At 43.4% G+C, this 26,062-nt stretch overlaps 1 protein-coding gene across 6 annotated transcripts in view; it reads left to right on the forward strand.

The window, feature by feature from the left end:
* Positions 1–26,062, forward strand: part of DYNC2H1 (dynein cytoplasmic 2 heavy chain 1) — a 670,805-nt gene that overhangs the window by 428,700 nt on the left and 216,043 nt on the right. For all 6 annotated transcript variants that reach the window (XM_082683959.1, XM_082683958.1, XM_082683962.1 and 3 more), the window contains 17 exons: positions 3,037–3,189; positions 3,722–3,820; positions 4,773–4,912; positions 4,995–5,223; positions 6,039–6,166; positions 9,746–9,861; positions 10,728–10,855; positions 12,757–12,906; positions 13,812–14,017; positions 15,138–15,293; positions 15,380–15,494; positions 16,226–16,396; positions 18,255–18,637; positions 19,921–20,053; positions 20,156–20,273; positions 21,740–21,852; positions 24,049–24,168. In XM_082683959.1, coding sequence (XP_082540085.1) covers positions 3,037–3,189; positions 3,722–3,820; positions 4,773–4,912; positions 4,995–5,223; positions 6,039–6,166; positions 9,746–9,861; positions 10,728–10,855; positions 12,757–12,906; positions 13,812–14,017; positions 15,138–15,293; positions 15,380–15,494; positions 16,226–16,396; positions 18,255–18,637; positions 19,921–20,053; positions 20,156–20,273; positions 21,740–21,852; positions 24,049–24,168 — 2,658 coding nt within the window. The remainder of the gene's footprint in view (positions 1–3,036; positions 3,190–3,721; positions 3,821–4,772; positions 4,913–4,994; positions 5,224–6,038; positions 6,167–9,745; positions 9,862–10,727; positions 10,856–12,756; positions 12,907–13,811; positions 14,018–15,137; positions 15,294–15,379; positions 15,495–16,225; positions 16,397–18,254; positions 18,638–19,920; positions 20,054–20,155; positions 20,274–21,739; positions 21,853–24,048; positions 24,169–26,062) is intronic.

Here is a 26,062-nt window from a genome sequence, read left to right on the forward strand (position 1 = left end):
TATGGCATTAGAAAAACCTAGAAGAGTTTTTAAACTGTTACTTTGTGACTGGGGGCTTTTTGAAATTTACATTTTTAGTTTTAACAGAACCTAAAATGTTTTAAAAATAGGTAGAAGGGAATAAACCCTTTCCTTCTTGTTTTATTTGAGGTGGATTGCCAGTTGTGGTCCTCCTCCAGACTACCCCCAGGTTCTGTGATTTTCTGGGAGGACTGATAGGACTCAGGGTATAGTTGTACCCAGAGCTGGTTTATCATGACTTACTGCAGCGAGAGGATACGCAGCAGAGGCAGCACAGGGAAAAGTACAGGGAGGGTGAGGTTCTGGGGATGCCAGGCACAAGCTCCCAAGAATCCCTCCCAGTGGAGTCGCGCTGGCGTTCTTCTCCCCCGACCCCAGCAACAAGCTGTCCTGCGTGTGAAATGGTGTCTTACTGGGGATGCCATTAGTGACTCGGTGCCCAGGCGCTTACTGGGGGCTAGACATGGAGTTATCTTCTGCCTAACATGTACCAAAATTCCAGGTTCTTGCGGGGGATTGACTGTTGAGCATAAACCTTCGTGTTTCGGTGTAGTGAGCCGGGCCTAAGGGTGGGGTGTTGGGAGGCCTCCCGGGTGCAGGGTCAGGTGCCAGGGACAGGTCTGTCATGGAAGCAGGCCTTCCGAGGGAAACCATGGCGACCTCCTCTGCCAACTCTGTTCTGCACACTAGATCTCAGGCTTCACATTTACTATAAGGCAGATAATTCATATTAAAAATTATATTAAAAACGTATTTTTTTAATTGCCAAAGCTCAGTATGAGTTTATAGTGGAAAGTTTAAAAAATAATGGCAAACAGGGGCGCCTGGGTGGCTCAGTGGTTTGGGCTGCTGCCTTTGGCTCTGGTCATGATCTCAGGGTCCTGGGATCGAGCCCCGCATCGGGCTCCCTGCTCCGCAGGAAGCCTGCTTCCCTCTCTCTCTCTCTCTGCCTGCCTCTCTGCCTACTTGTGATCTCCGTCTTTCAAATAAATAAATAAAATCTTTAAAAAAAAAAAATAATAATGGCAAACAAAAAGAAAAAAAACTGTTTTAAATATATACCATCAAGGGATGGCCATTGTTAATAATCTGGTGTATATCCTTTCAACTTTTTGGGGGGGCATATTTATAAGAGTACTTTTGGGAATGGGGTAAGATTTTATTATTTTTCACCTAATAATGTTTAATTATATACCCTTAGAACTTTTTCTTCTTTGATAAATACATTCAAAGTGGCATCTGTTGATATTTCTATCAGAAATTGGGTTGTGAGAAGTAAATAAATGGATATAGCCTCTGTTAAATGAATCTGAAGGGTAGATAGAAACTAAGAAGGACAAAGAACAGGGAAGTTTGTCTCAATCCCCTTGCCGCTCGCTGGGTTGGAGAGCAGGGCCTCTCGTTTAACTAACTTCATCATCTCTAGGAATACAGCAGAGGTAATTACTAGGTAAATGTTTTCACGGCTGTCCACAGAGGTTTCTCTTGAATTGATCATCTTGTCAGTTTCACTCATTTTTCAGCTACTGGTTGAGGGTCTCCCGCATCCAGGTGCAGTTGTCCTGCCTTACCGTTGCCTACATCAGGGACGTCTAGGAGCCTGACTGCTGCCTCACTCTCTTCCCCACTCCGTTTCCCCATATTTGTCCTAAGTGTGAGGTACCCTCTGCATTCAAATGGGGTGGCCCTTTTTGCGTCAGTCATCAAGTAGGATTTAAGAAATTCAAAGAATGAGGATAGTTTATTTTCTTCATCCCTGGGTTTTTCTTTGCTTTTTGCAGTTCCCACTGAGAGTCCTACCTCTGGCCAGGCATTGGGAGCAGGTTTGCTGGAGGCAAAGTCTCTTGGTTTTCCGTTGTCAGAGAATGTTTTTATGCCCCTGTTATCTGAAGGATGTTTCACAGGTGCAGGTTGCAGGTCTCAGCCCTTGAGGACTGTGGTTCCGCGCGCTGCTGGCCGCGCAGTTGTAGCTGGGAGATGCCCTGGGGTGGGATCCGGTCCCTTCTGTGTGAGCACTGTTTCTCCCTGAAACAGGGAACTGTGGTGAGGGGCCTGGGTGAGCGTGTGTGCTCAGCGTTCTGCTTGGCCCAGCGGACTCTGTGCTGAGGAGGGTGAGGGACGGCCTTGCGCGGCCTCCCAGGAAGGGAGCTGGAGGTCACGCCCCCTCGGGCCTCGCCAACGCCTGCCTGTGAAGGGCGGCAGCTCGCAGTGCCCGAGTCCTGTTAACACGGCTGTGAGGAAGCTCGGGGGGACTCTGCTGGCTCCCTGGCCCCACCAGCATTACCCCGCGGGGGCTGCCCTGGCGGGGGACGTGGAGCACTGCATGCTTGGGACAGTGGTGGACAGCAGGTCGGCTCTCTGCAGAGTGGTGCTTTCTGGGCTGGTGTCTGCCACAGAGTAGGGCAGGCCCTGCCACAAAGATGTTCCAGGTGGAGGCTCGTCCACTGGCCGCCCTGCATATTTGGGAGACAGTAAGGACACGTGCGTCTGTGTTGGCTCAGGTCCCCAGGCCTCTCGGTTGCTTTTTCCTGTTCCTTCTGTGTGTGTTCGTTGTGTCATCTGCTTCTGTTCTGTGTGTGTTTCTCTCCAAGAGGAACTTCGAAGGGATGGAGCTATTCAGTTTTGCTGGACTGCCTTGCCATTTATATTTATTTATTTATTTATTTATTTTTAATTTTTTATTTTTTATAAACATATATTTTTATCCCCAGGGGTACAGGTCTGTGAATCACCAGGTTTACACACTTCACAGCACTCACCAAAGCACATACCCTCCCCAATGTCCATAATCCCACCCCCTTCTCCCAAGCCCCCTCCCCCCAGCAACCCTCAGTTTGTTTTGTGAAATTAAGAGTCACTTATGGTTTGTTTGCCTTGCCATTTATAAAATGGAAAAGTACTGTAAGCTTTTTTCTTGCAAACCAGGGGTAGGGACAACTGGTCTTAAAATGTCTGTGGAGTCTTCAGGAAAAGAGAAATGCATTTAAATGCTAAATGACACTTGTTGTATTTTAGAATTCAAAAGCGGGAAGTGGGGGAAAGTCACAAATTACTTGGGATAATCCTAAAGAATTAGAAGGCTACATCCAAAAACTCCAAAATGCTGCTCAGCGACTTGCCACCGAAAATAGGAAACTGAGGAAATGGCACACTACGTTTTGTGAGAAGGTATGTTTTATTTATAAAGTTGCATAGGTTATGACTAGTATTATTTAAATGGTATTTGGGATATAATCCTAAGGACTTTTTATTTGGAAGTCTAATTATGTAACAGACTTAAAGTTGGCAGGAACAGTACGAAGTTCACACTTACTTCGACTTCATCTGTTAGCAACTTGTATAACCGTAGCGCGTCTAACAAAACTAGGAACTAGATGGCTTTGAGCTTCCAGCTTTCCCACTGATGTCCTTTTCTAGGATCCTGCCTTGCATGGAGTCCCCGAGGCTCGGCAGGCCCCTCCTCCACAGACTTTCCTTTGTTTCATGACCCTGGTATTAGTAGTTGCTGGTGGAAGGCCTCTCACTGTGGGCTCCCTGTGGGCTTCTGTGCCATTCTCGTGCGATGGGGAGGTATGCTGCGTCTCACTGTAGGCGGAGGTACCTGATCTTTGGTTTAGGTGCTGTCAGGTTTTCCACTGAGAAGTCATTGTTTTCCCAGGGCTCGGTTACTTCTTGGAGACTGTTTTGCCTTACTTTTCAGGTGGTTGTTCTTATGAATGTTGATCTGCTGCGGCAGCAGCAGCGCTGGAAAGACGGATTACAGGAGCTGAGAACCGGCTTGGCGAGTGTGGAAGCTCAAGTAAGGCGTGCCTTACGGGTCCTGCACTCTGGTATCCCCCCTGCCGAGTGTGGCTCTAAACTGATGAAAAATCTCTCATGAATTTCTAATTGAGAAGTCTACTGAACCCCATACAAAGACCACAGGTTGGCCATGCTTTCACATTTCAAAGTAAAAAAGGGAGTTTCCATTTGCTTCATGGAATGCCAAGTTTCTCAGTTCTGACTTTGTAGTTTCTCTGAAAACTTGGTGCTTAAATTTTGTCATTGCCTAGTTGCCTTTTAGGTGATCCTGCCATCTGTAGGACACAAAGCTGAGGTTAGAACCCTAAAAAATGAAATAGCTCTTTCAGTATGTGTGCCCCTTTTTTTGGGTAGAATTTCAGTTCTACCACATCTTGATAGGAGATGATGTATGTGACAGTGCCCACCAAAAATTAAAAATTAAAGTATTAGAAATTTAAAAAATTTAAAGTATTAGATTCAATATATTTATGGTTAAATGGAAGCAAATGAGTGTATAAACTGTCCTGAGCATCCTCGTGTTTTAGATTGATCATTTACAAATGTGCCATGGAGCATTTAGGGAGGGAGAGGGAGGAGAAGAGCTGTACTTGATGGGAATTTGAGGAGGAGGACCAAGAAGTTCATAAAGTAAACCAGTTTCTGTGAGTGGTTCTTCTGTTTTGTTTTTGTCTTCAGCATCATAAAGTCTACAGGTAGAATCTACTTGACATTAACTCGATGTTTAGGTGTTGCTGATCATTAGCGTATTACTTATGAGATGAGAGATGTTGGTGTTCGACTCTTATAAGCAGTCGCATGGCACGGAGCTGCTGCAGAGCTCGACAACGTTGAGAATGACGTGTTTGGTTTTTGGTTTTGCTTATAATTTTACGTGGTGGTAGAAAAGCTTTTAAATGGCAACCGCATTCCGGTACGTGGTTTTTAAGAGCTGTGAATTACCCGCTTAGGGTTTCCAGGCGAGCGACATGCGGGCGTGGAAGCAGCACTGGGACCACCAGCTGTACAAAGCTCTGGAACACCAGTATCAGATGGGCCTGGAGGCCCTGAACGAGAACCTGCCGGAGATCAGCGTGGACCTGACCTATAAGTGAGGCATGGGGTGCCCGGGCTTGCCCTCAGCCTCTGTGTTCTTCCCCGTGCCCATTTCAAAGCGATTTCCTTGTTTTTAGACAGGGGCGGTTGCAGTTCAGGCCTCCTTTTGAAGAAATCCGGGCTAAATATTACAGAGAGATGAAGCGGTTCATCGGCATTCCCAATCAGTTTAGGGGAGTGGGTGAGGTCGGAGCCGAGTCTCTCTTCTCGGTTATGATCGATAGGAATGCAAGCGGATTTTTGACTATTTTCAGCAAAGCTGAGGATCTCTTTCGGAGATTATCAGCTGTTTTACAACAACATAAGGTACAGAACACGTATTACAACTTTTATCTGATTGCATTAGTATGAAGTGGGCCATCTGCTGTGTGTCTTGTGTGTCCTCACGTGGGGCGGAGAGTCAGCACTGGTGGTGATGACACAGCCTGTGTGGATTCCACACCTGGGAAGAGAGTCAGGCTAAGATTTTTTTGTCTTTGACTATTTGAAAATTGAGAAACTGGTTGTTGCATCAACATGGAACGGGACAGGATTCTATGGTGTCAATTTTAATTCCTCTCAGGAAAATATATCCTTTTCCTCATGCTTTGGATCAAGAGCAAAGCATGGAGCAAAGTGATGTCATGAAGATGATGAACTGTTTACTTTGAGGGAATCCTGCCGGCCTCCCAGGCCCTGCCCCGCTCCTTGCTCCTTGCTGCCTCGACAATGACGGTGATTGAGAGTCCAGCCAGTCTCACCCCTGCATCTGTGATGCTGCTTCTCTACTTTAGGTTTCTAGAATGGGCTGGGTCTGGACCCTTTCAGATTTGTAGTGTTGGCTTCACCAAAGTGATTCTGTGTAATTGTCAGATTTCAGAAGAGAGTCTTAGAAAACGGATTTTTGTGATCTCTTAAAAAAAATTTCACCATTGTAATAATACTTTTATGTGTTACATAGTTTCTTTATTCATTCTTTAGGCTCTGCAGTAATGGCTACATTTGCGTACTTAAGTTGAAATTTACATGAATACCTTACATTTGTACCTTTTAAATCAGTGTTAATGTTGGACACTAAGCTTTTAAATGTTTGCGTATTAGTACTGTTTCTTTACTAACAATGTTTTTCATTCTTCAAATAGGAATGGATCGTAATTGGGCAAGTTGATATGGAGGCTCTAGTGGAAAAGCATCTTTCTACTGTCCATGATTGGGAGAGAAATTTTAAAGCACTGAAAATAAAAGGGAAAGAAGTAGAACGACTTCCAAGGTATTGGAAGTTAAAGTTGTATTTATGCACCATCAAAGTTTCTGCCAGGAGATGGGAAGGGTACTCCTCGTTTGGTGTTGTCAAAGTCAGGTCACCGTCTTAAGGCCTCTAAAGCTCAGCTCTGACACTTGACTGTCATCAGAGTAAGATGTTGCTGAGACCAAAGAAAGTTCTCTTCTGGAGGTTCTGCTGTCTGGGACCTGGTCGGATAGAGGAGACTAGGGCGGGAGACTTGGACACAGACCTGGCATGTGGATCTCACAGCTGACTCAAGTTTCATGTGGCCTCACTTCCTTTTGGAGGGCCCTGGCAGTCACCCAACAGCATGCTGCGTCTGGGTGTTGCCTTAGTTGTAGGAGACCCTTTGCTGGGCATGTCCTTACCTACCTGCTCGAGAAGGTAGCTCCCCCATCACTCTCTGAAATTCGTGGCCCTAGAACCACTCTGCAGTAAGTTCTATGAGAGGCCTATATAATTGTGCACATATTACCTACAATCTCACTTTAACTAAATCATTTGTCTATTCGTCCAATAAATATTTGCTGAGCATTTATATTATGCAAACTTTGTCCTGTGGCAGTATAAAGTTGCTTGGTGCACTAGACCCAGAACCTCACGTTGCTTACTCTCTGGCAGTGCACTGAGATGTGACCGAGTGCGTCTACACAGGGGTTGAGGGGGTTGGCTCGGGGTCATCTGATGATGGCTCATACCAGCTCCAGGAGCTCGACAGCCACTGCGAGCCCGTGAACCTCAGTTTCCTCAGCTTTAACATAGTTACCACTGTAGTATTTATCCGGAAGGGTTTTGAGAATTCAGTACGTACTTTGGCTACAAAATACTGGTACAGATGGAATTGTGAGTAAATGCTAGTTACTGTTGTTATTGCTAGTATCAGACAGAGCAGTGTGTTTCATTTGAGAGGCTGAGCTGAAGACTGTGGAGACACACAGGATGCTGACATCCCGTCCATTTGGGGTAAAATTAGGGAAAGTCTCCTTAAGGTAGAGATCTTTGAACTAGAACTCTGACAGCTAGAGATGAGGATTGAAGGTTCAAGCAGAGATTTCCAGGTGAGGAATTTCTGTGCTGGAAATCAGAAGTTGGTTAATTGAGAATTGGATGAATGAATATTTTTTAGGAACTAGAGGGAAAGTTCGTGGAAAGGGGCAGTTAAGGAATAGATATGGGAGAGGGTTCCATTCTAAGGTGGGAAGTTGGAGTTTCTCCACATTCGAGTGGTTAGTTAGCTCTTGAAGATTTCTCGACGGAAGCGTGTCAGTACCCAAACAGTAGGGGTGTCAGTCTGGAACTCATGAGTCGGGTGGCGGAAGAAACAGATCCTGGAAGAAGAGAGGTTAGTCTGTCAGAACCACAGTAATTAATCGAATTAAGTTGTTGGTACTCAACATGGGAGGCGGGAATATTAGGAAGTATTGTCAAATACTTGGGGGATTATGAGGTTTTGTCTTTGGCAGAAGATGAAGGATGACGAATAGTGAAGAGACGAATGACAGGTGAGTTTGGGCTGAGATGACTTAGATAATGATACCGCCATAGTGGCGCGTCTCTCTGAACCCGGCTTGCTCGTTGTATTTGCCCGCTTGCGGACCTCGGCTGCTGTCAGTGTAACCTGTCTGTCCTTCGGTGTACACAGCCTTCCTAGTCTGCCCGCTGAGCTAAGCAGAAGGAAAAGAACGCCTGTGCTGCATGCCTTTTCTGAAGTTTGCTCTTGTTAATGATTAGCACGAGTTCATGTAAGCGCAAGTCTGCGCTAACTCACACATGGATACTGTTTCATGGGGGCTTAGGCTGCACTGACGTAGGCTATGAGGTTAGAAAAGTGATACTCTCATGTATTTCGGATGCTATAGGAAGGGTATGATTTGGGGCTAGGTCGTCTAGGGCCAGGCCATCCTATCCGTGGCTGAAGGGACCCTCATTATCACGTTACCAATATTTTTGAGTGAAAGGTAAGTTCAGTCTGTCCACAGGATTCTGTAGTCCCTGAGTATAAGTCTGCTGCCCTCAGACTTCTTGATGTTAATTCATTCGCAAAATATGGTATAATTTAATTTCTCGGGTTTGCTAAAATCGTCTATTAGGTATTAGGAATTTTGACATTTTATGTGTCACAATTTCAAAAATTATATAAAATTTCACACAGCAAACAAACTGGCCCTTAATGTTTTGCTGGTGAAGAACTGGAGTTTAAACCTTTACAGCTAGTGGGTGTTTGAGAGTACCTAAAGCTTTAAGGGAAAATTATATTTTTAAAATAGAAGTGAGGCTTTAACTCGTACAATTTGCTATCTAAAATGTCACCTGGCTCTGTGCCTCAAAAAGGATGAGGAGCTTTCTAAGTAATCTTCGTGATCACAATTTCCAGCCTTCTTTTAACTTTGTATGCTTTAACATAAATAAGAGGTTTCTTCAGAGGAACAAGTCTGGTTCAACTTCTGTTTACTCAGAACATTTCAAATTGCCTTAAGGATACTGTGCAGTTAGTGTTCTTAAAAGTGAATGTCCTTTTTCCGATCATTAAAACAGCACATTTGTTGTATAAATTTTTTAAAATATAGAAATTGCTCTTAATATTTGATGTTTTGGAAATATTAGTACGTATACTTAAAAATTTGAATTACACTGTATGCTGTTATTTAACACTAAATAAATAATATAATATATTCCTGATTAATAATAAATAATTATTTAAATTAAACTTAAGTTTAAATAAAAATTAAACTCAAATTAAGGTAAGTCATAATAATTAATTAATTAATTGATTGATTGATTAGTCTTGTTATTACCTAGTCCTCAAAAAACTTGATTTTTAATTGTATGGATATATAATAATTTAGCCATTTTTGTATTTAACTTTTTAATTATTTTTCACTATTATAATTGATGCTTGGAAGTAGATACTTGTGTATAAACTTTAGAGTCCGCTCTGGAATTTTCCTTAGGATAAATTCTAAAGGTGAAGTTAATAAGGTAAACAATATGCCTATTTTAAAATTGCTTGATAGATCTGGCTGAATTGCCCCTCACAGAAGTCGCACGGTTTTATACTCTGACCAGCAGTTCTGAGGGTTCTGTTGCGCCATACAGTTGAAGATATGAATTAACAATTCATTACATTTTTGTTGATATGATAGGTATAAAATGATATCTTAATGTTTTATTGTCTTAGGGCCTTAATAATCTATATTCCCCCTTCTGTCTTTGTTTTCTTTTCCTTATCCTTATTGTATGCACTTTGCAGAATTGGGAATTCATGTTATAAATATTCGAATAAGTACATTACATGCCGTGACAAGTAAAGGGCTTGTCGATATTTAAATATATTCATGTGAGACTAAAAAACTGTAGTATTGTAACAAAATCATTGTTTACATGTGTTAAAACTTTGTAATAGTACGTGGAAAGCATTTTTACTAAATGAAATCTAACTGTGCTTAAAGATCACGATAATACTTTCTGATTTATATTTTGAAAGGTATTATGTAAAATCATTATAGCGAGACTCTTCTCTAGTAAGCGTTTCTCATGGCATGCATGTCTGTTGGCATTTTGCAGTGCGGTCAAGGTGGATTGCTTAAATATTAATTGTAACCCTGTGAAGACCGTGATTGATGATCTCATCCAGAAGCTGTTTGATATGCTTGTTCTTTCTTTGAAGAAGTCCATCCAGGGTAAAGACACTTTTTACTTTTTATTTTAACTTAATTTTATACATAAAGGCATGTATTTTGGTAGTTAGGAAGTGTGAATCCCAATGATGATTAAAATCAGCCAACCTAGAAAGTATTATGAAATGAAGTGTGCTTAAAATGATAATTTTAATAACATAGGAAAGTCCATATCCAACTGTTCAAGCTCAAAAAATGAAGGGTGTTTTTACTATTTGTAGTATGAGCTACTCTTAGTTTGTTGTATATGTTCCTGACAGAGGTAGATAATGCTGCTAGAATGTATTTCTTTTTCTTTTTTTTTTTTTTCTTTTTTAATTTATTTGACAGACAGAGATCACAAGTAGGCAGAGAGGCAAGCTGAGAGAGAGGAAGGAAAGCAGGCTCCCTGCTGAGCAGAGAGCCTGATGCGGGACTCGATTCCAGGACCCTGGGATCATGACCTGAGCTGAAAGCAGAGGCTTTAACCCACTGAGCCACCCAGGCGCCCCATGAATGTATTTCTTCTTATCTCTTCAAATTACCACTGTTTTCCAAAATACCACATTGTTTCTTTTTCGATTAAACTGAGATATTCTGACATATTATCTAGAAGACTGGAAAGGTTACTAAGTTTGAGTATAATTTACTAATAATGAGTACATTTTATCTTTCTCAAAATTTAGAGGTATAATGTGAAACAACTAAACTTTCATGACAAGAAATTTTTTTTTTGCTTATTCTGTATTTTAAAGTTTTGTTGTTTGAGCAAATGAAAATTTAAGTTTTAATGTATGCTATGTAGTGATCACTTCTAACACTGATTTCAAAATGGTGAAACGGAGTAATTTTGGTGATGATAGCATTCTCTGTCCATGTCCCCTATTCAGCTCACCTACATGAAATTGATACATTTGTCACTGAGGCCATGGAAGTGTTAGCAGTTACGCCCCAGTCTGTGGAGGAGATCGGTGATGCAAATTTACAATACAGTAGGCTGCAGGAACGGAAACCAGAGGTGAGAATCGCAAAGTAAAGTTACCGACTTCTTCGTAGCACGCAGGAGATGTTTCAGTTAGGCAATCTTATGTGACTCTTTAGGAAGACCGCAGAAGTTCAGAATTGTAGGGAGTGTGCGTAAGCCGGCCCAGCTGGCCGCTCATGGTGCAACTCTTGCTGTTACCCTGGTGCCGTGACACAGTAACAGTCACATTTATTACTGTTTCAGGAGTATTCACAGTCTGTTTTATGAGGTGCCATGGTAGAATGAGACTAAAATAATTCATGCTGTTACTTCCAGGGTTGTAACTTTAGGATGCTGGAGAGTGAAGTTAGAGCTGAATTAGGAATACTTACACACAACACACACACTCACATACGGAGTGGTTCCATTATGGTTGATTGTAACTGTTTAGAAGAAGAGAAATAATTCAGATCAGGAAACAAACGTTTATGTGTCCCTCCTGTGAAATAGACTTAAAATTATTAAGATAGTTCAGAGGTAAGTGAAATAATATCCCTTCTTGTTGTAACACAGGGGGTTGGTTCACAGAAAGAGGAATGAGTGTGTCCTAGAGCTTTGGCTGAGCGGCTGGGAAGCTGCTGGTACCATTTTCTGCCAATGGGAATGACTGGAGGAGGAGGGTGTTGGGATATCAGAGGCGGTGGGGGCTGTGGTGTCTGATGGAAATTGAATGAGGAATGTGGAACTTAAGAGTACGACTGGAGATGAAAACTTGAACGCCATCTTTACATGCATGAAATGCGAAGCCATGAGATTGACTAGACCACCTGGCTGATAGCAGACAACAGACGCTGTGGGAGCAGGGTAGAATATTCCAGAATTTAGAGTTGAAGTGTAAGAGGAGGTGCAGAGGAGAATGAAAATGAAATGGGAGGGAAGGCACAAAAACAGGAAGAGGAGACATGGATGTCCCACGCGAGGGTAGCGGGTGAGGCAGGAAGACCTAGACAGGATCTCTGGCACGGGAGCCAGTGAGGACCTCAGGGTCCATCCCGTCGAGGCTGGGGAGTCTGCCGGGCAGCGTGCGGCAGGGTGTTACCGAGTCGTGTTTTGAGGTCTCTCTGTTGCCATGTGGCTTGGAAAGAGGAGTCGGGGCAGGCTGACTAGGAGACTGTCGTCATGTCTTTTCGGGCTCCTCTAAGTCCTCCTCACGTGTGAGAAATGAGAGCCTGCCTTCTTTCTCTTCTCCTGCTGAGTGTCCTCATGCACAGTGGCTCACTTCCATGAGTTTATTCGCCCTTTTCTTTTTTATTTTTTTCAAAGATTTTATTTTTTATTTATTTGAGAGAGAGAGAGAGAATGAGAAGAGAGAGCATGAATGGGGAAAAGAGTCAGAGGGAGAAGCAGACTCCCTGCAGAGCAGGGAGCCCGATGCAGGTCTCGATCCTGGGAGTCCAGGATCATGACCTGAGCCGAAGGCCATCACTTAACTAACTGAGCCACCCAGGCACCCCTAGTTGTCCGTTTCTTAAGGACCTTATTCATGACTTTCCCTCTCTGTTGAGTAGAATAGCTTATTTATGTTCTTAGATAATCCTAATCTTTGTTCTTTTAGAAGCCCTTTTAAGCATTTTCTTATGAATGGAACTGGTATAATCAGAACTTCACCTTGAATCCTGCTGTAGCATTGTGTTTATGAATTCATGGTGTCATTCAGTCTATAGGGGCAACTTTAGGATCCTTTTTAACTCTCCTGTTAGAGGGCCTTAGCTGAGTTTGCATATAATAATAAGGAAGTATTAGGAGCTTCATATCCAGGAATTTAACAAGTCATTTCAAAGCAGAAATCTTGATTTTAAAAAGCAAGTCATGGAACAAATTAGAATAAATGAGCCTTAAGGAATTTGATAAAATGGTTTTTTGGTTTTTTTATGTATTATTTCTTCAACCTTTAGATTTTGCCCTTATTCCAAGAAGCTGAAGATAAAAACAGACTTTTACGGACTGTGGCAGGAGGAGGTTTGGAAACAATTAGCAATCTGAAAGCTAAGTGGGATAAATTTGAGTTGATGATGGAAAGTCACCAACTTATGATTAAAGATCAGGTAAGAACACTTTAGTCATTTTCTTAAAATGGAAACTTGATTTTTTGCTCACTTAAGATCTCTCACTTTAGGGGTGCCTGGGTGGCTCAGTGGGTTGAAGCCTCTGCCTTTGGCTCAGGTCATGATCTCAGGGTCCTGGGATCGAGCCCCGCATTGGGCTCCCTGCGCAGCGGGGAGCCTGCTTCCTCCTCTTTGCCTGCCTGTCTGCCTACTTGTGATCTCTGTCCGTCAAATAAATAAATAAAATCTTAAAAAAAAAAAAAAAAAAGATCTCTCACTTTATTCCATTACAGTTCAGGTTAGATGAGAATTTTATATTAATGATGAACTTGGCCTGCTCAGTACTTCCATGTAGCAAAACACTTCCCACTGTTTTCCCTTCGCTTCCTACCATACAAAGAGTGTATGTCATTTATTATTCCCAGTTTTTCTTAGGAGTGGATTTGTTTGCCACTATGTACGGCGTCTGTTGAGGGACAGCCTGGTAGTTATACATGTCTGTCGTACTTCCGTCCTGTTGACTGAACTTTACTCTTTGGCTGGGAGACGGGGACACCCTGTCGTGAAGCAGCTGAATGCTTGGGTGGGACAGCTCTAGTGCTAGGCATTCTTTGATTACTCCGTCTGCGCGGAGAGCTGTGGTGGCAGCTGCTAATAGTGTGAGTGATGTTTTAATGATGATGCTTGCAGTTTACCTCTAAGTACTGAATGTTTGTGCTCTAATTTATGGTCTAATTTTGAAATCAAAATTTTACTGTACTTGAAATTAGTAATTGAAAACAATCTGTTGAGAAATTGGTATTGATGTTTTTTTCACCTCTAAATAAAAAATGTTGGAAATAAAATGTGAAAGGAAAGCGAGATTTTACTCTGAATTGAATTATTTAAACTCTTGACTCTTACAGATTGAAGTAATGAAAGGAAATGTGAAGTCACGTCTTCAGATCTATTATCAAGAATTAGAAAAATTTAAAGCTCGTTGGGACCAACTAAAGCCTGGTGATGATATTATTGAAACCGGCCAGCAAAATGCTCTTGATATAAGTGCCAAATCAATAAAAGAGAAGAAAATTGAGTTTGATGATCTTGAGGTCATAAGGAAAAAGCTGGTGTATGTTTTTTCTTTAAAATTGATAGTAGTTGTTTTGGTTTGTATTTGCAGATGTTCTTATGTCTGTTTATCTTAATGTTTTTCTTCATATAATTCTGCAGTTTTAAAGAAAACTAAGAAGGGCCCACGCCAGGAGTCGTGGCTGCATTCTGTCAGGAGAGAAAAAGAAAAGCAAATTTCTGTTTAGGTTTAGAAGTAGAACAGATAACTAAACTGACTTAAAAGTTAAATTCCGGAGATGGAGCCCTTGCTTTTTGTGGTTTCATTGTATTTAAAAATGGAATATATGAAATTAATGGAAAGTTGCTTTCAGAGACTCTGAGAAAAAAAAAATGAACCTAGCAAAATAGGACAATTCCATGAAAAAAATTGTTTTGTGTTATAATAATATAAGATATTAGGTGTATTTTATTTTATTTTAAAGATTTTATTTATTTGAGAGAGAGAGCTGAGCGAGAGAGAGAGCACACATAGGATCAGTGAGGGACCGGGGGAAGGGCAGGGGGAGAGGGAGAAACAGGCTCCCTGCTGAATAGGGAGCCCAAAGCGGGGCTCCATCCCGGGACCCTCGGATCATGACCTGAGCCAAAGGCAGACACTTAACCCACTGAGCCACCTAGGCACCTGCAAGGTATTAAGTTTAAGTGTTATTTTAGGTTTGGTCTCTGTTTAGGCATATGCATCGATTGGTAAGATGATTGTCTTCCAGGGATAGTGAAGGATTTAGTACACGCTTACTAAATGGCATTCTACCTTTTCTCTAAAAGGATGTCTTCTATTCTAGAATCTAACTCTTGGATATTAATATTAATCTCTTCTCAGTTAATCCATGAATAGATATAATTCTGAATATTTCTATTTTTATGACATATATGTTGTACATAAATATATTTATGTGTGTTACTGACTGCATTTAGAGTCCTTTAGAAAAACGAACATTACTGAATTTAGAAGAGGTTATGCTTAAGCAGTTAGAATGAAATTCTCATGTAGTCACCCATTGTCTCACAATCGGACCTGTGGGCGTGTACACACACACACACACAGGGAAGGTGGTTCAGTAACAATGATCGGAACAGTTTTTAAGGATGTAATGGTGTTTCACCCTTTGTTTCTATAGTGATGACTGCCATCATTTTGGACTAGAAGAGCCCAACTTCTCCCTGGCGCACAGCGTCTCCAAGGACATTGAGAGCTGTGCGCAGGTTTGGGCGCTGTATGAAGAGTTTCAGCGGGGGCTTCAGGACATGGCCAGCGAGGACTGGATCACGTTCCGGTGGGGTCCATAGGCTCTACTGAGATTTTTGTCATGTGGTAGTGTGTTTGGGGAAGTGCATTTTAAGGTGTCGTGGTGTTTTCCAGGACGAAGACCTATCTGTTGGAGGAGTTCCTGATGACTTGGCATGACAGGTTACGGAAAGTGGAAGAACATTCCGCCATGACAGTGAAGCTGCAGTCGGAAGTCGACAGATACAGAGTAAGGCCCTGGTACTCCTGCCGCTGTCCAGGGTAACACAGGTCACCATGCCACCGAGAGAGTGGGGATTCCAGCTTCTGGTGTCCATGATTCCATCACATGAAGAAAGTAGCAAGTATAGAGTAAACCACAAACATTACTGATGTTTCACCTACACTTTTGAAAAGTTTTAACTAAGAAACTTATGCTTCAAGTTATAAATTAGAGTGTCGATACCTTCTAGTACAATTTAGGATATGGGTCGTATTCTAAATAAAAAAAATAGCAACATTTTAGGTCATGTTTTAAAATATATCAAACTACAAAGGGATATTTACATGTATCCACAGTAGGGTTTATTTATTTTTATTTATTTATTTATTTATTTTTTTTTTTTTAAAGATTTTGTTTATTTATTTGACAGAGAGAGATACAAGTAGGCAGAGAGGCAGGCACAGAGAGAGAGGAGGAAGCAGGCTCCCCGCTGAGCAGAGAGCCCGATGCGAGACTCGATCCCAGGACCCTGAGATCATGACCTGAGCCGAAGGCAGCGGCTTAACCCACTGAGCCACCCAGGCGCCCCTCCACAGTAGGGTTTAATAAAAAGTTTTGTACAATTCTGTTTGAGAATATGATTTCAAGATTATTAAATAAGAGAACAGTAATTAAAAATTTTGTAGCTAATCGTAAAAGGAAATAACAATTTGCATTTAGATAATCTGTGTTCATGTGTGTATATATTTTTTTCACAGACTGTAATACCTATTTTGAAATATGTGAGAGGGGAGCATCTTTCTCCAGATCATTGGCTTGACCTTTTTCGTCTACTTGGTCTTCCTCGGGGGACGAGCCTGGAGAAGTTACTGTTTGGTGATCTCCTCAGAGTAGCTGATATGATTGTTGCCAAAGCTTCAGACCTTAAAGTAGGATTCACTTTTATAAATATCTCAAAAAAATATTACTTTTGTTAATATTTGGTTTTGCTTTGTATTTTATTTAAATAGCAAGTTAAATATATTTTCTCTTACTATGGTGACAGTGTTCTCCTATTCCATTCTTCTTTTTTTAGTAATGCATCTGAATCTGTAGGGGGTGTAGAAGCATTATAAACCTCTTTCTTCAGAGAGAGAAAAAATATGAAAAGAAATGTCTTAGTTTAAGAAGGGAGTCAGCTTTCATCAAAAAACAAATTCAAATCATTTTACATAAAATACATTTAAAATCATGGGATATATTGTAAATGGAAGCAAAGGGATGTTAAGTTCCAGAGAACAAAACCAAGAACCAATTTGCTAATCAGGTTTAGAAAAAGTCTGAGGTAAAAGTAAAACGTGCACAGTTCTCAATTCTAACATTAGTTGCAGACTTTCTGTGTTGCGTTCTGCCCATTCAATGTAAAGATAAAAGAACTCATTCTCTTTTAAAGATTTTATTTTATTTTATTTTTATTTTTTTAAGATTTTTATTTATTTATTTGACAGAGAGAGATCACAAGTAGGCAGAGAGGCAGGCAGAGAGAAAGGAAGGGAAGCAGGCTCCCTGCTGAGCAGAGAGCCCGATGTGGGACTTGATCCCAGGACCCTGAGATCATGACCTGAGCCGAAGGCAGCGGCTTAACCCACTGAGCCACCCAGGCGCCCCAAAGATTTTATTTATTTATTTGAGAGCAAGAGAGAGAGAAAGAGAGTGCGTGAACACACTGGAGTGGGGTGGAGGCAGAGGGAGAGAATCCCAAGCAGACCGTCTGCTGAGCATGGAGACCGTGACATGGGGCTCCGTGTCACAACCCTGAGATCTTGACCCGAACTGAAACCAAGAGTCAGATGCTTACCCACTGAGCCACCTAGGCGTCCCCCAAATAAAAGTATTCTTACTGTTGAATTGTCATATTTTCTACTTAATATGTATACCTTTGTGTTTGTTCATAATCTTGGAACTTATTAAATAATTGTGAGGTTATAAAGCATGATGTCTATAGAAGGTGGTAATTAATCACTTGAGGTGTATCAGAACTTAAATTACTGTAAGATTGTTAATTAGTCTGCAAAATTTTAAATATGTTAGGTTTATTGTTTTTTTTTCTTTTTCTTTTTGGTTGTTTTTGGTTTTTCTTGGTTGGTTTTGGTTTTTTTTGAGAGAGGGTGGTAGCAAGGGGTGGGGGGAGAGGGAGAGAGAGAATTTTAAGCAGACCCCATGTGCAGCACAGATTCTAATCTGGGACTCGATCTCATGACACTGAAATCATGACCTGAGCCAAAATCAGGAGTTGGACACACACCCTACTGAGCCACCCAGGTGCCCAAAGACAGACTTTTCAAGAATTCTTGAATTTTTTCTCTTTTTAAAATAAGAAGCCTATAGCAGAACCTTGTGTATACTTTGACCATGTGAACCTGGATACTTAGTGTCTGATCTCTTTTTTATTTATTTTTATTTATTTTTTATTTTCAGCATAATAGTATTCATTATTTTTTCACCACACCCAGTGCTCCATGCAATCTGTGCCCTCTATAATACCCACCACCTGGTACCCCAACCTCCCACCATAGCAGAACCTTGTGTATACTTTGACCATGTGAACCTGGGTACTTAGTGTCTGATCTCTCTTGATACATTAGTGATTCTTTTGGATTGCATGTAAAATATATTCATTTATTATTATTATTACTTGCTTTATTGTGAAAAACCAAATAAAAATATAGCTTCTTATGAAATGTTTTATGATTATGTGTATGGTAATTAATGTTGAAATAATAAATATGGATATTTTTTGTTAATTAGGACTTAAATAGTCGGGCACAAGGTGAAGTTACAATTAGAGAAGCTTTACGTGAACTTGATCTCTGGGGAGTTGGAGCAGTGTTTACCTTGATTGATTATGAAGACAGCCAAAGTCGAACTATCAAGCTAATTAAAGACTGGAAAGACATAGTAAATCAAGTTGGAGATAACAGGTGCCTTCTTCAATCCTTAAAGGATTCTCCTTATTATAAAGGATTTGAAGATAAAGTGTCAATTTGGGAGAGAAAACTGGCAGAATTGGATGAATACCTACAGAATTTGAACCACATTCAGAGGAAGTGGGTGTATCTGGAACCCATCTTCGGCCGTGGAGCATTGCCCAAAGAGCAGACACGCTTCAACAGAGTTGATGAGGACTTCAGGTAAGGGTAAAGCCATGTAGGAGCTCGACTCGGGCGGCAGCGTTTTCTCCCACATCACCAGGCGCTTAGCGCAAGTGAGTGCCTTTACATTATGAGCGTCGTCGGCGACTCCCGCCTCTTCCTCCACTGGATCCCTCGAAGGAGCTGTTTTTACTTCTTGATCGCGGTCCCTCCCGCACAGCTTGGTAGTGACAACACTGTCCCTGGAGTGTCAGGGTACCGGGTGTGGTGCTGATGTCTCCCCATCAGTACTGTGGTGACTGAGGTCATCCATTCTGTTCCCGCTGGAATACGATGGGCATTGTGCACGCCTCGTGTTGCTTCCTCTCTGACCAGTATTTAGAGAGGCGACCACCTCTGGCTGGAAGTCTCCTCCCGTGGCTTTGGGGAGACCGTCCTCCTGTGTTCTGTTCATCTGTCAGGGTCCCCTCAGACTCCCGCACTCAGGCCTTTCTCTGCATGGAGGTGTGGGTGCCCCCACTGCTTCCCTCCGCGCACTTTGTGGGCGCTCCTGGGCACCCCCCGTTCTCTCCCGCCCGCTGTGGCCCCTCCATGGCTTTATGGAGCCCATCTTTCTCTTCCAAGCTCCAGATAGACGAGACACACCCGGCACATAAAAGCCACAGTCCCCGTCCGTGCCTCACGCAAATCTGTGCTCTTCTTCCCCATCCCTGCCTCCACGGCTGGTGCCACCCGGCTTGCTGCTCACAGCGGCAGCCTGGCGGGTGTTGGACCTCCCCAGGCACCTCCAGCTCCATGAAGCTACCAGATTCGTGCACTCTGACCTGCTTGCTCTGTTTGAGTCTGTCTCTTCTGTCTGTCCTTTCTTGCCTCTACTCTGAGGTACAGTTGTCACTTGCTTGCGCCGCTGCCCAGCCTGGGGCCCATGCTCGTCTTCCCAGGAAGCCACTCGCACAGCAGCCAGTGTTCTGGGGCGAGGCCAGGCTCGTGGCTGCTTTGCTTTCCCACCGCTCCGAGGATGAAGTCCGGTCTGCTCCACGTCCCCTCCTGCAGCCTCTCCCGTGCCATTCTCTGTTTGCTTTAAAAAAGAAAAACCTAAAAAATAAAAAAATAAAGAAAAAAGAAAAACCTAAGTATTTAAAAACAGTAATGGGCTATTCTTAATTTTTAGCATGATTTTTTAGAAGTGTAGTGATGTTTTGCTGTTATGATAGTGTTGCCTCTAGTTTGTTATATGCAGGCAAAAAATAAATGTCTCAGTATTTCTCTTCCAGCCAAAAACTGCTCAAGTAAAGGTAAAAATAACTGTCTTTTCTCTGCAGGTCAATAATGGCTGACATCAAGAAAGACAGTAGGGTCACAACATTAACGACTCACGCGGGAATCAGAAATTGTCTGCTGACGATACTTGATCAGCTTCAGCGATGTCAGAAATCATTAAATGAGTTTTTGGAGGCATGTTTTTTTAAATTAGACTTCTATGATAAATTATGAAGTCCTTTTTTGTACGACTCATTGAAAAGATAAGGCTCTTACTCTCGTTTGTGTTTGTGTCAGGAGAAGCGCTCAGTGTTCCCCAGGTTTTACTTCCTCGGCGACGATGACCTGCTGGAGGTGCTGGGCCAGTCGACCAGCCCGTCAGTGATTCAGTCTCACCTCAAAAAGCTGTTTGCTGGTAAGATCGGCCTGTCTCTAGCACGTACTTACTGCGTTCCAGGCTCTGCCAGGCACAGTGCTCGGCTCGGAGGTAAACCGTCGAATAGAATGTGTGTCCCACACTCGCAGCATTCATGGTTTAGTGGAAAGACAGCCTGCTGCGTGGACAGCCCTACGGCACTCCCTGCAGCTGGCATGGCTGAGCTGTGGAGCGGTTGGCGGCGTCTTGGGGCGCCTGCAAGGTGGCATGGGTGGTGTGGTCTGCAGAATGTGCAGAACATGTTTGCTCGAAGGAGGCTGGGTGGGTGGCGGGAACGGGCTGTGGGGAGGGGGAGAGCATGCTCCTTCACTGCGGAGTGGATGCACTCCAGTGGCATCGTTGTGAGTGGGGAGGTTGGGCGGAGGAGTGACGTCAGGGGTCGTCTGGGTGCAGAGGGCCGTTGGGCTGTGGGCTGAGGCGAGGTCACCTGGTGACCAGTGTGCTGATGGGGCTGAGCGTCCCTCTCGCTGAGCCGCTGTACGCAGGCCAGGACCTGTGCAATCTGCCTGTGATAAAAATCAAGACGAGTATTTTTTCAGAACCTTCCATTTGTTGGAGTAGAGCCGTATTTTTCAAATTCAGTCAAACATTTCCATCACCTACACTGACAGGATAAGCGCGCGGCGTTCCCCGGGGCCTGGTCTGGCTCCCTGCCTGACTTCCTGTGGGATGGTCTTGCTGGACCACAGCCGTGCCTGTGATTGCGTAGCGCTGCTCTTGGCTGCAGGGCACACCGGAGTAGCCAACACGGACACTGTCCGACCTGCGGAGCCCTAACGTTTCCGCGCCTATGTGTGCGGAGCTCCAGGGCGCTGTGTCCTCAGCCGTGACCTGGGCTGCGGGAGGTAGCGGCTGGAGCCCTTGCAATCAGTAGGCTTGCGTTCATTCGGCCTCTGCCCTGGGTTAGCCAGGTCCGAATTTACCGCTCGAAGCTTGGTTTCCTCCTTCACGTTGGAGATAATAACTTACAGGGGTTTTGGGTGTTTATGTATCAATATATTGAAGTATTTTTGTACCCCAGAAAATAAAGTATGCATCTGGGGGAAGGGAAGTCCCATTTGCCCTCCCCCTTTGTTCTTCTCTTCCGTCTTCTGTTGTGGTAGCGGAATAATTGGGAGTGTTCTTAGGCGCTTGTTGGCATCTGGCCTTTTGCTTTGCTCCTCATCATGTCTTTGAGATGCCCTTGGCTATGCTTCACTCCTTTTTGTTGCCGAGCCCAATGCCAGTGGGGGAGTGTGCTGGCCTAGACATCCGCCTGTTGGGGGCCTGTGGGCTCTTTCCATTTTTGATGAGGAGAAACCGTTGTGTTACGTAGGAGAATTAGCATAATTCTAGTACATTGTGATACATATTATGAGGTACTCATACACTGTGGGAGTGACGTACCTAGTTTAATAATTATGTCTTTCACCCTTTCACATTTCCATTGATCTTCTGTATTCTAGGTATTAACAGTGTCTGCTTTGATGAGGAATCCAAGCATATCACTGCAATGAAGTCTTTAGACGGAGAGGTCGTGCCTTTTAAAAACAAAGTTCTTCTCTCAAATAATGTAGAGGTAAGTATTTCTTCCAGTACGAAAATGAAAAGAATTAACTGTATGAACTTTGTTTCAAAAATAATTTAGTCTAGGGGCACCTGAGTGGCTCAGTGGGTTAAAGCTTCTCCCTTTGGCTCAGGTCATGATCTCAGGGTCCTGGGATCAAGCCCCTCGGCTCGATCAGGGAGCCTGCTTCCCCCTCTGTCTCTGCCTGCCTCTCTACCTGCTTGTGATCTCTCTTTGTCAAATAAAATCTTTAAAAAAAAAAAATTTAGTTGATTTGTTAGGTAAAACTTAGGCCTTTTAGGAAACTCATCTCGTATCTTAAAAAGATGATTTGTTAGGTTTGGAATGATTTGATATTGAAAAAAATATAGATTTTTAGTCTTTGGAGAGCAGTATGTAACTATGAAAAGAATCTTTGCTTTGGAGTCCAAAGGACTGGTTATTAATCTTTGCTCCTCAACTTATTAGCTCATGACTTAGAATCACAGCTTTCTTATCTGTAAAATACCCATCTTACTACACAGCTTCCTGTCTGTTGCAAAGACTGTTGGCAATTAGATGAGGCATGTGGCTTTACGTCCAGTGCATCGCGTCTGCAGCGTGAATACGCACTGGGCACTCGAAGACCATGTATTTCAGGAGGCGGATTATGATTTGTTACTCACTTCCATGCTCCCAAAATGTGTTGTGTGACATGGTGGTTGGACAAGATGATTTTATATGAGATGATTCGGGTAAACAAGTAAGTGTACAACTAATTCATTTATAGGAGCACCACTGCTCAGTTGGCCCTGCAGCCCTGGCAGTGAACATCCTTTGATGTGTATCTAAGGCAGGTACACAGCAAACCAGACTGCAGGAGGTCGCAGCCCAGTGCATGGTAATTGTCACGGACAAGAGTGCTCTCCCAGCTAGTGGCTGGGGCCCAGGCCTTACCACTCTCACATCTATACAGTTGAGCAAACGTTCTGTTCCTAAGGAGGCCTCAACGTTTGATTGGATGTTGGTGACATCAATCAGGTGATTGAAAGCACGGGTTTGTTAGTAGCTCCCATGTTTGTGTTTGGTGAAGAGATTGGTTGTTTTGTTGTTGTCGTTTGCCTTTCTTGGGGTTCTCCTGGGAGTAGATGGAGAGAGAGAGGAAGGGCATCAGTTCCAGCAGCGGGCCCCAGGCAGCTTTGCCGGCGGAGGATGCTGTAAGTCTGCAGGCTCAGCCGCGGTCAGCAGAGCGGCGTCTGCAGCCTGGCACGGAGACCTGAGCCCAAGCTTCTGTGGCATTGGAAGTTTGTGCTGTTCGTGTACCAGAAAGGGCTCTAAAGATGGAGAAGTCCAGAGCGTGGAGTCTCAGTAATGACGAAGAGCTATTTAGCATTGTAGGTTTGGCACTTATATTTTATTGCAAATATACGGTCTTTTGGAGTCATGGTTAAGAAGTATTCATTGCTGTTGTTATCAGTTATTATTGTTAGGTTAAGTTCACTTGGCTTTATTATTTTATCTACCTTCAAGTGACAAATGTATTATTTTTGCCCTGAAAGAAAATTAGTTTTAATGAAGTGGCTTAGCTCCCCAAATAACAGAGCTCACCATAGAAAAGCAGGCCCTTCTTCCACTGCAGCTTCTGCATGTGAGCGCACCAGGGCAGGCTGAGCCAGTCACTGTGACTCTCATTTCCTCTCCCCGCTGTCTGGTTTGATTTCTTGCAGCACTGGAATGGAGGGGTCAGTCTGCTCGTGTTAGTCATTTGCTGAGATGATGACGGTCATAGCTAACTATACATTTGGGAGTTTTCATACGTAGCCATCATCCCAAGAGGTGAAAAGATGGTTTTCCTCAAATTATATAACTTCTTTAATAATAAAATAAATCATTATAGGTCATGTAACACATTTTGGGAGTTTGAAAGTTAATAAGAAATTAAATCCTGCCTCTTGAAATAAATGAATAGGGTCAGTCAATAGAGTGTATATTTGTTTTATGAGTGTATATTTTATGAGTGTATATTATTATTTTTTTAGGAGTTTCCCTTATTTATTTATTTTGAGAGAGAGAGAGAGAGTGAGCGAGCATGTGAGCGGGCAGGAGGGGCAGAGGGAGAGAATCTCACCATCCTGAGGTCACAACCTGGGCCAAAACAGGAGTTGGGTGCTTGACTGACTGAGCCACTCAGGTGCCCCTTCTGTGTATTATTCTTAATTTTATTTTCAGACCTGGTTAAATGATTTAGCCTTCGAAATGAAGCAGACTCTGAAGCAGTTGTTGATAGAATGTGTTACTGCGGGACAAAGTTGTCAGGGCTCAATTGACCCGTCCGCGTTCCCTTCACAGGTAAGGGGGCTCCTGTCTGTAACCTAGGCAGGCGGGTTTCGTGGGAAGATCCCCGAAGTAGAGGCCAGGGGGTCAGACGGCAGCATCTTTGTTCTTTCTTTCTCTAGCAGCTGATACTGACAGATTGCATAACTTCTGAGTCTTGTCCCCACACCTGTACACGGTGACAGGACTGCCTGGTCGTGCCATTTCCTCTGGCTCCGCTGGTTTTCTGACAGCGAGATGCTCTCAGAAGGCGCTGAGATCCGAGGCCCTCAGGCCAGCGAGGGGGGTCAGTGGTGCAGGGGCGCCCCAGGGCCTGATGGTTAGTGCCTCACTGATGCACTGAGGCCCATCCCCTGGGCCCCCTTCACCTGTGGACTCATCTAGGAGGTCGCTGCTGGCGGGAGGTTAGCGGGGTGTCCATGCATGTCTGGATAGAGCCCTAGCGCTGGACTGGGGTGTTGGCGGGAAGCCGAGAGCTGTTCTGCTTTGGGGTCATGGACTTCCTGCAGCTCCGTGTTCATAGGAGCTCACACCTGAGATCCCAGCCCACAGCTGTGGTCACAAAGCGTGGTCAGGGGTCTTACCCCAGTGTCACTCCGTGTGGTCCCGAGGCTGGCGTGAAGTCCTGCCTTGTTCAGGATTTGTTTCACTGGGGCTGAGACTCACGCTGCAGGTGAAGAACATGAGGGCATCAGCTCTCAGGAACTGCGGAAGGCCGGTGTCGGAGATGTTCGCAGATTTCTCACAGGAAAATCTACCCGGTGTTCGAGGTTATAAGCTTTCCAGATGATATGGGAACAGGTTTTATGTTGGTTCTTTTAATGCTTGAGAAGTTAGATGGAAAACCTGAATATTTTAGATTCTTAGCCATTGTATTATTCCTATCATTTGCATCTTCTAGCATGTCAAGACAAACTAAAGTATGTCTTACAGTTCTTGTTAAGCTCTTAGAGAAAATTAATCATCAGTGAACAATAATAACATTGCAAAGTCACAGGTAAGCTGCTTTATTACTTCTGGAAAGGTTCTCTGCTGTCAACTTCTGGGTAGGATTTAAGTAAACTTGGAATAAAAGGCAAAATATTAAAAATTTCCAGAAGGAAGGATTGCAAAGCAATTGATCGGGGAAATGACAACAGTCAGGAGATGCACAGGAGGGGCGGGTGCAGGAGGGGACTGCTGGGTCCCAGCCCGCAGCTGACCTCGGGCTCCCACGCACCTGGCTGAAAACGGGGACCACAAAATAAGTCAGCAGTTCATGGTCCCATAAAATCTGAACTATTGAAAATAGAGATAGTTTGTTGTCAACCAAAACAAAAAATTCTAGTGTCTTAGCAGTTAATGCTAAGAAAAACTTCCCTCAAGAGCATTTATGTGCAGGAGTTGGATAGCCTGGCTGTGTGAGTGTCTAGTAGGAGTTATGGCCGCTAGGTCAGGATTCTAGAGGTGCTTTTGTAAGGACCTGACCTAAGGTACACAAGGGACGTTCTGACCTGGGAAGGAGACCATGTGCCAAGTGCAGGGACTTGGCCAGACCTTGGTCCAATCCTGCTTTGTCACTGTTATCAGAGGGACTCCTACACACACAGTGCAGAGGGCCTGATGATATGTGCATTGCCCATTTATTTGGAAGGTTAAATTGTAAAGTGTTTGCAAAGCACTGTTAATGACTGCTGCATTTTAGGTTATTAAAATGCAGTATTATTGCCCAGATACTGTAATGGTGGTGTGACTTGAGAATTAGCCAGGGCGGTATTTTGACTACTATTTCTGCTAGCCTCTCACAGAAATTGTCGAGCAGATGGTTAAACAGAGATTATCCATGTGCATTTATAATGCAGAAGTTCAGTCCTGTTGCCTGTGAGGAAGTCCACAGGTAAGAGTATTAGTTTGGAAGTGGCAAGTGAAC

Source organism: Mustela nivalis (assembly GCF_964662115.1).
Source record: "Mustela nivalis genome assembly, chromosome: 9".
Lineage (NCBI taxonomy): Eukaryota > Metazoa > Chordata > Mammalia > Carnivora > Mustelidae > Mustela > Mustela nivalis.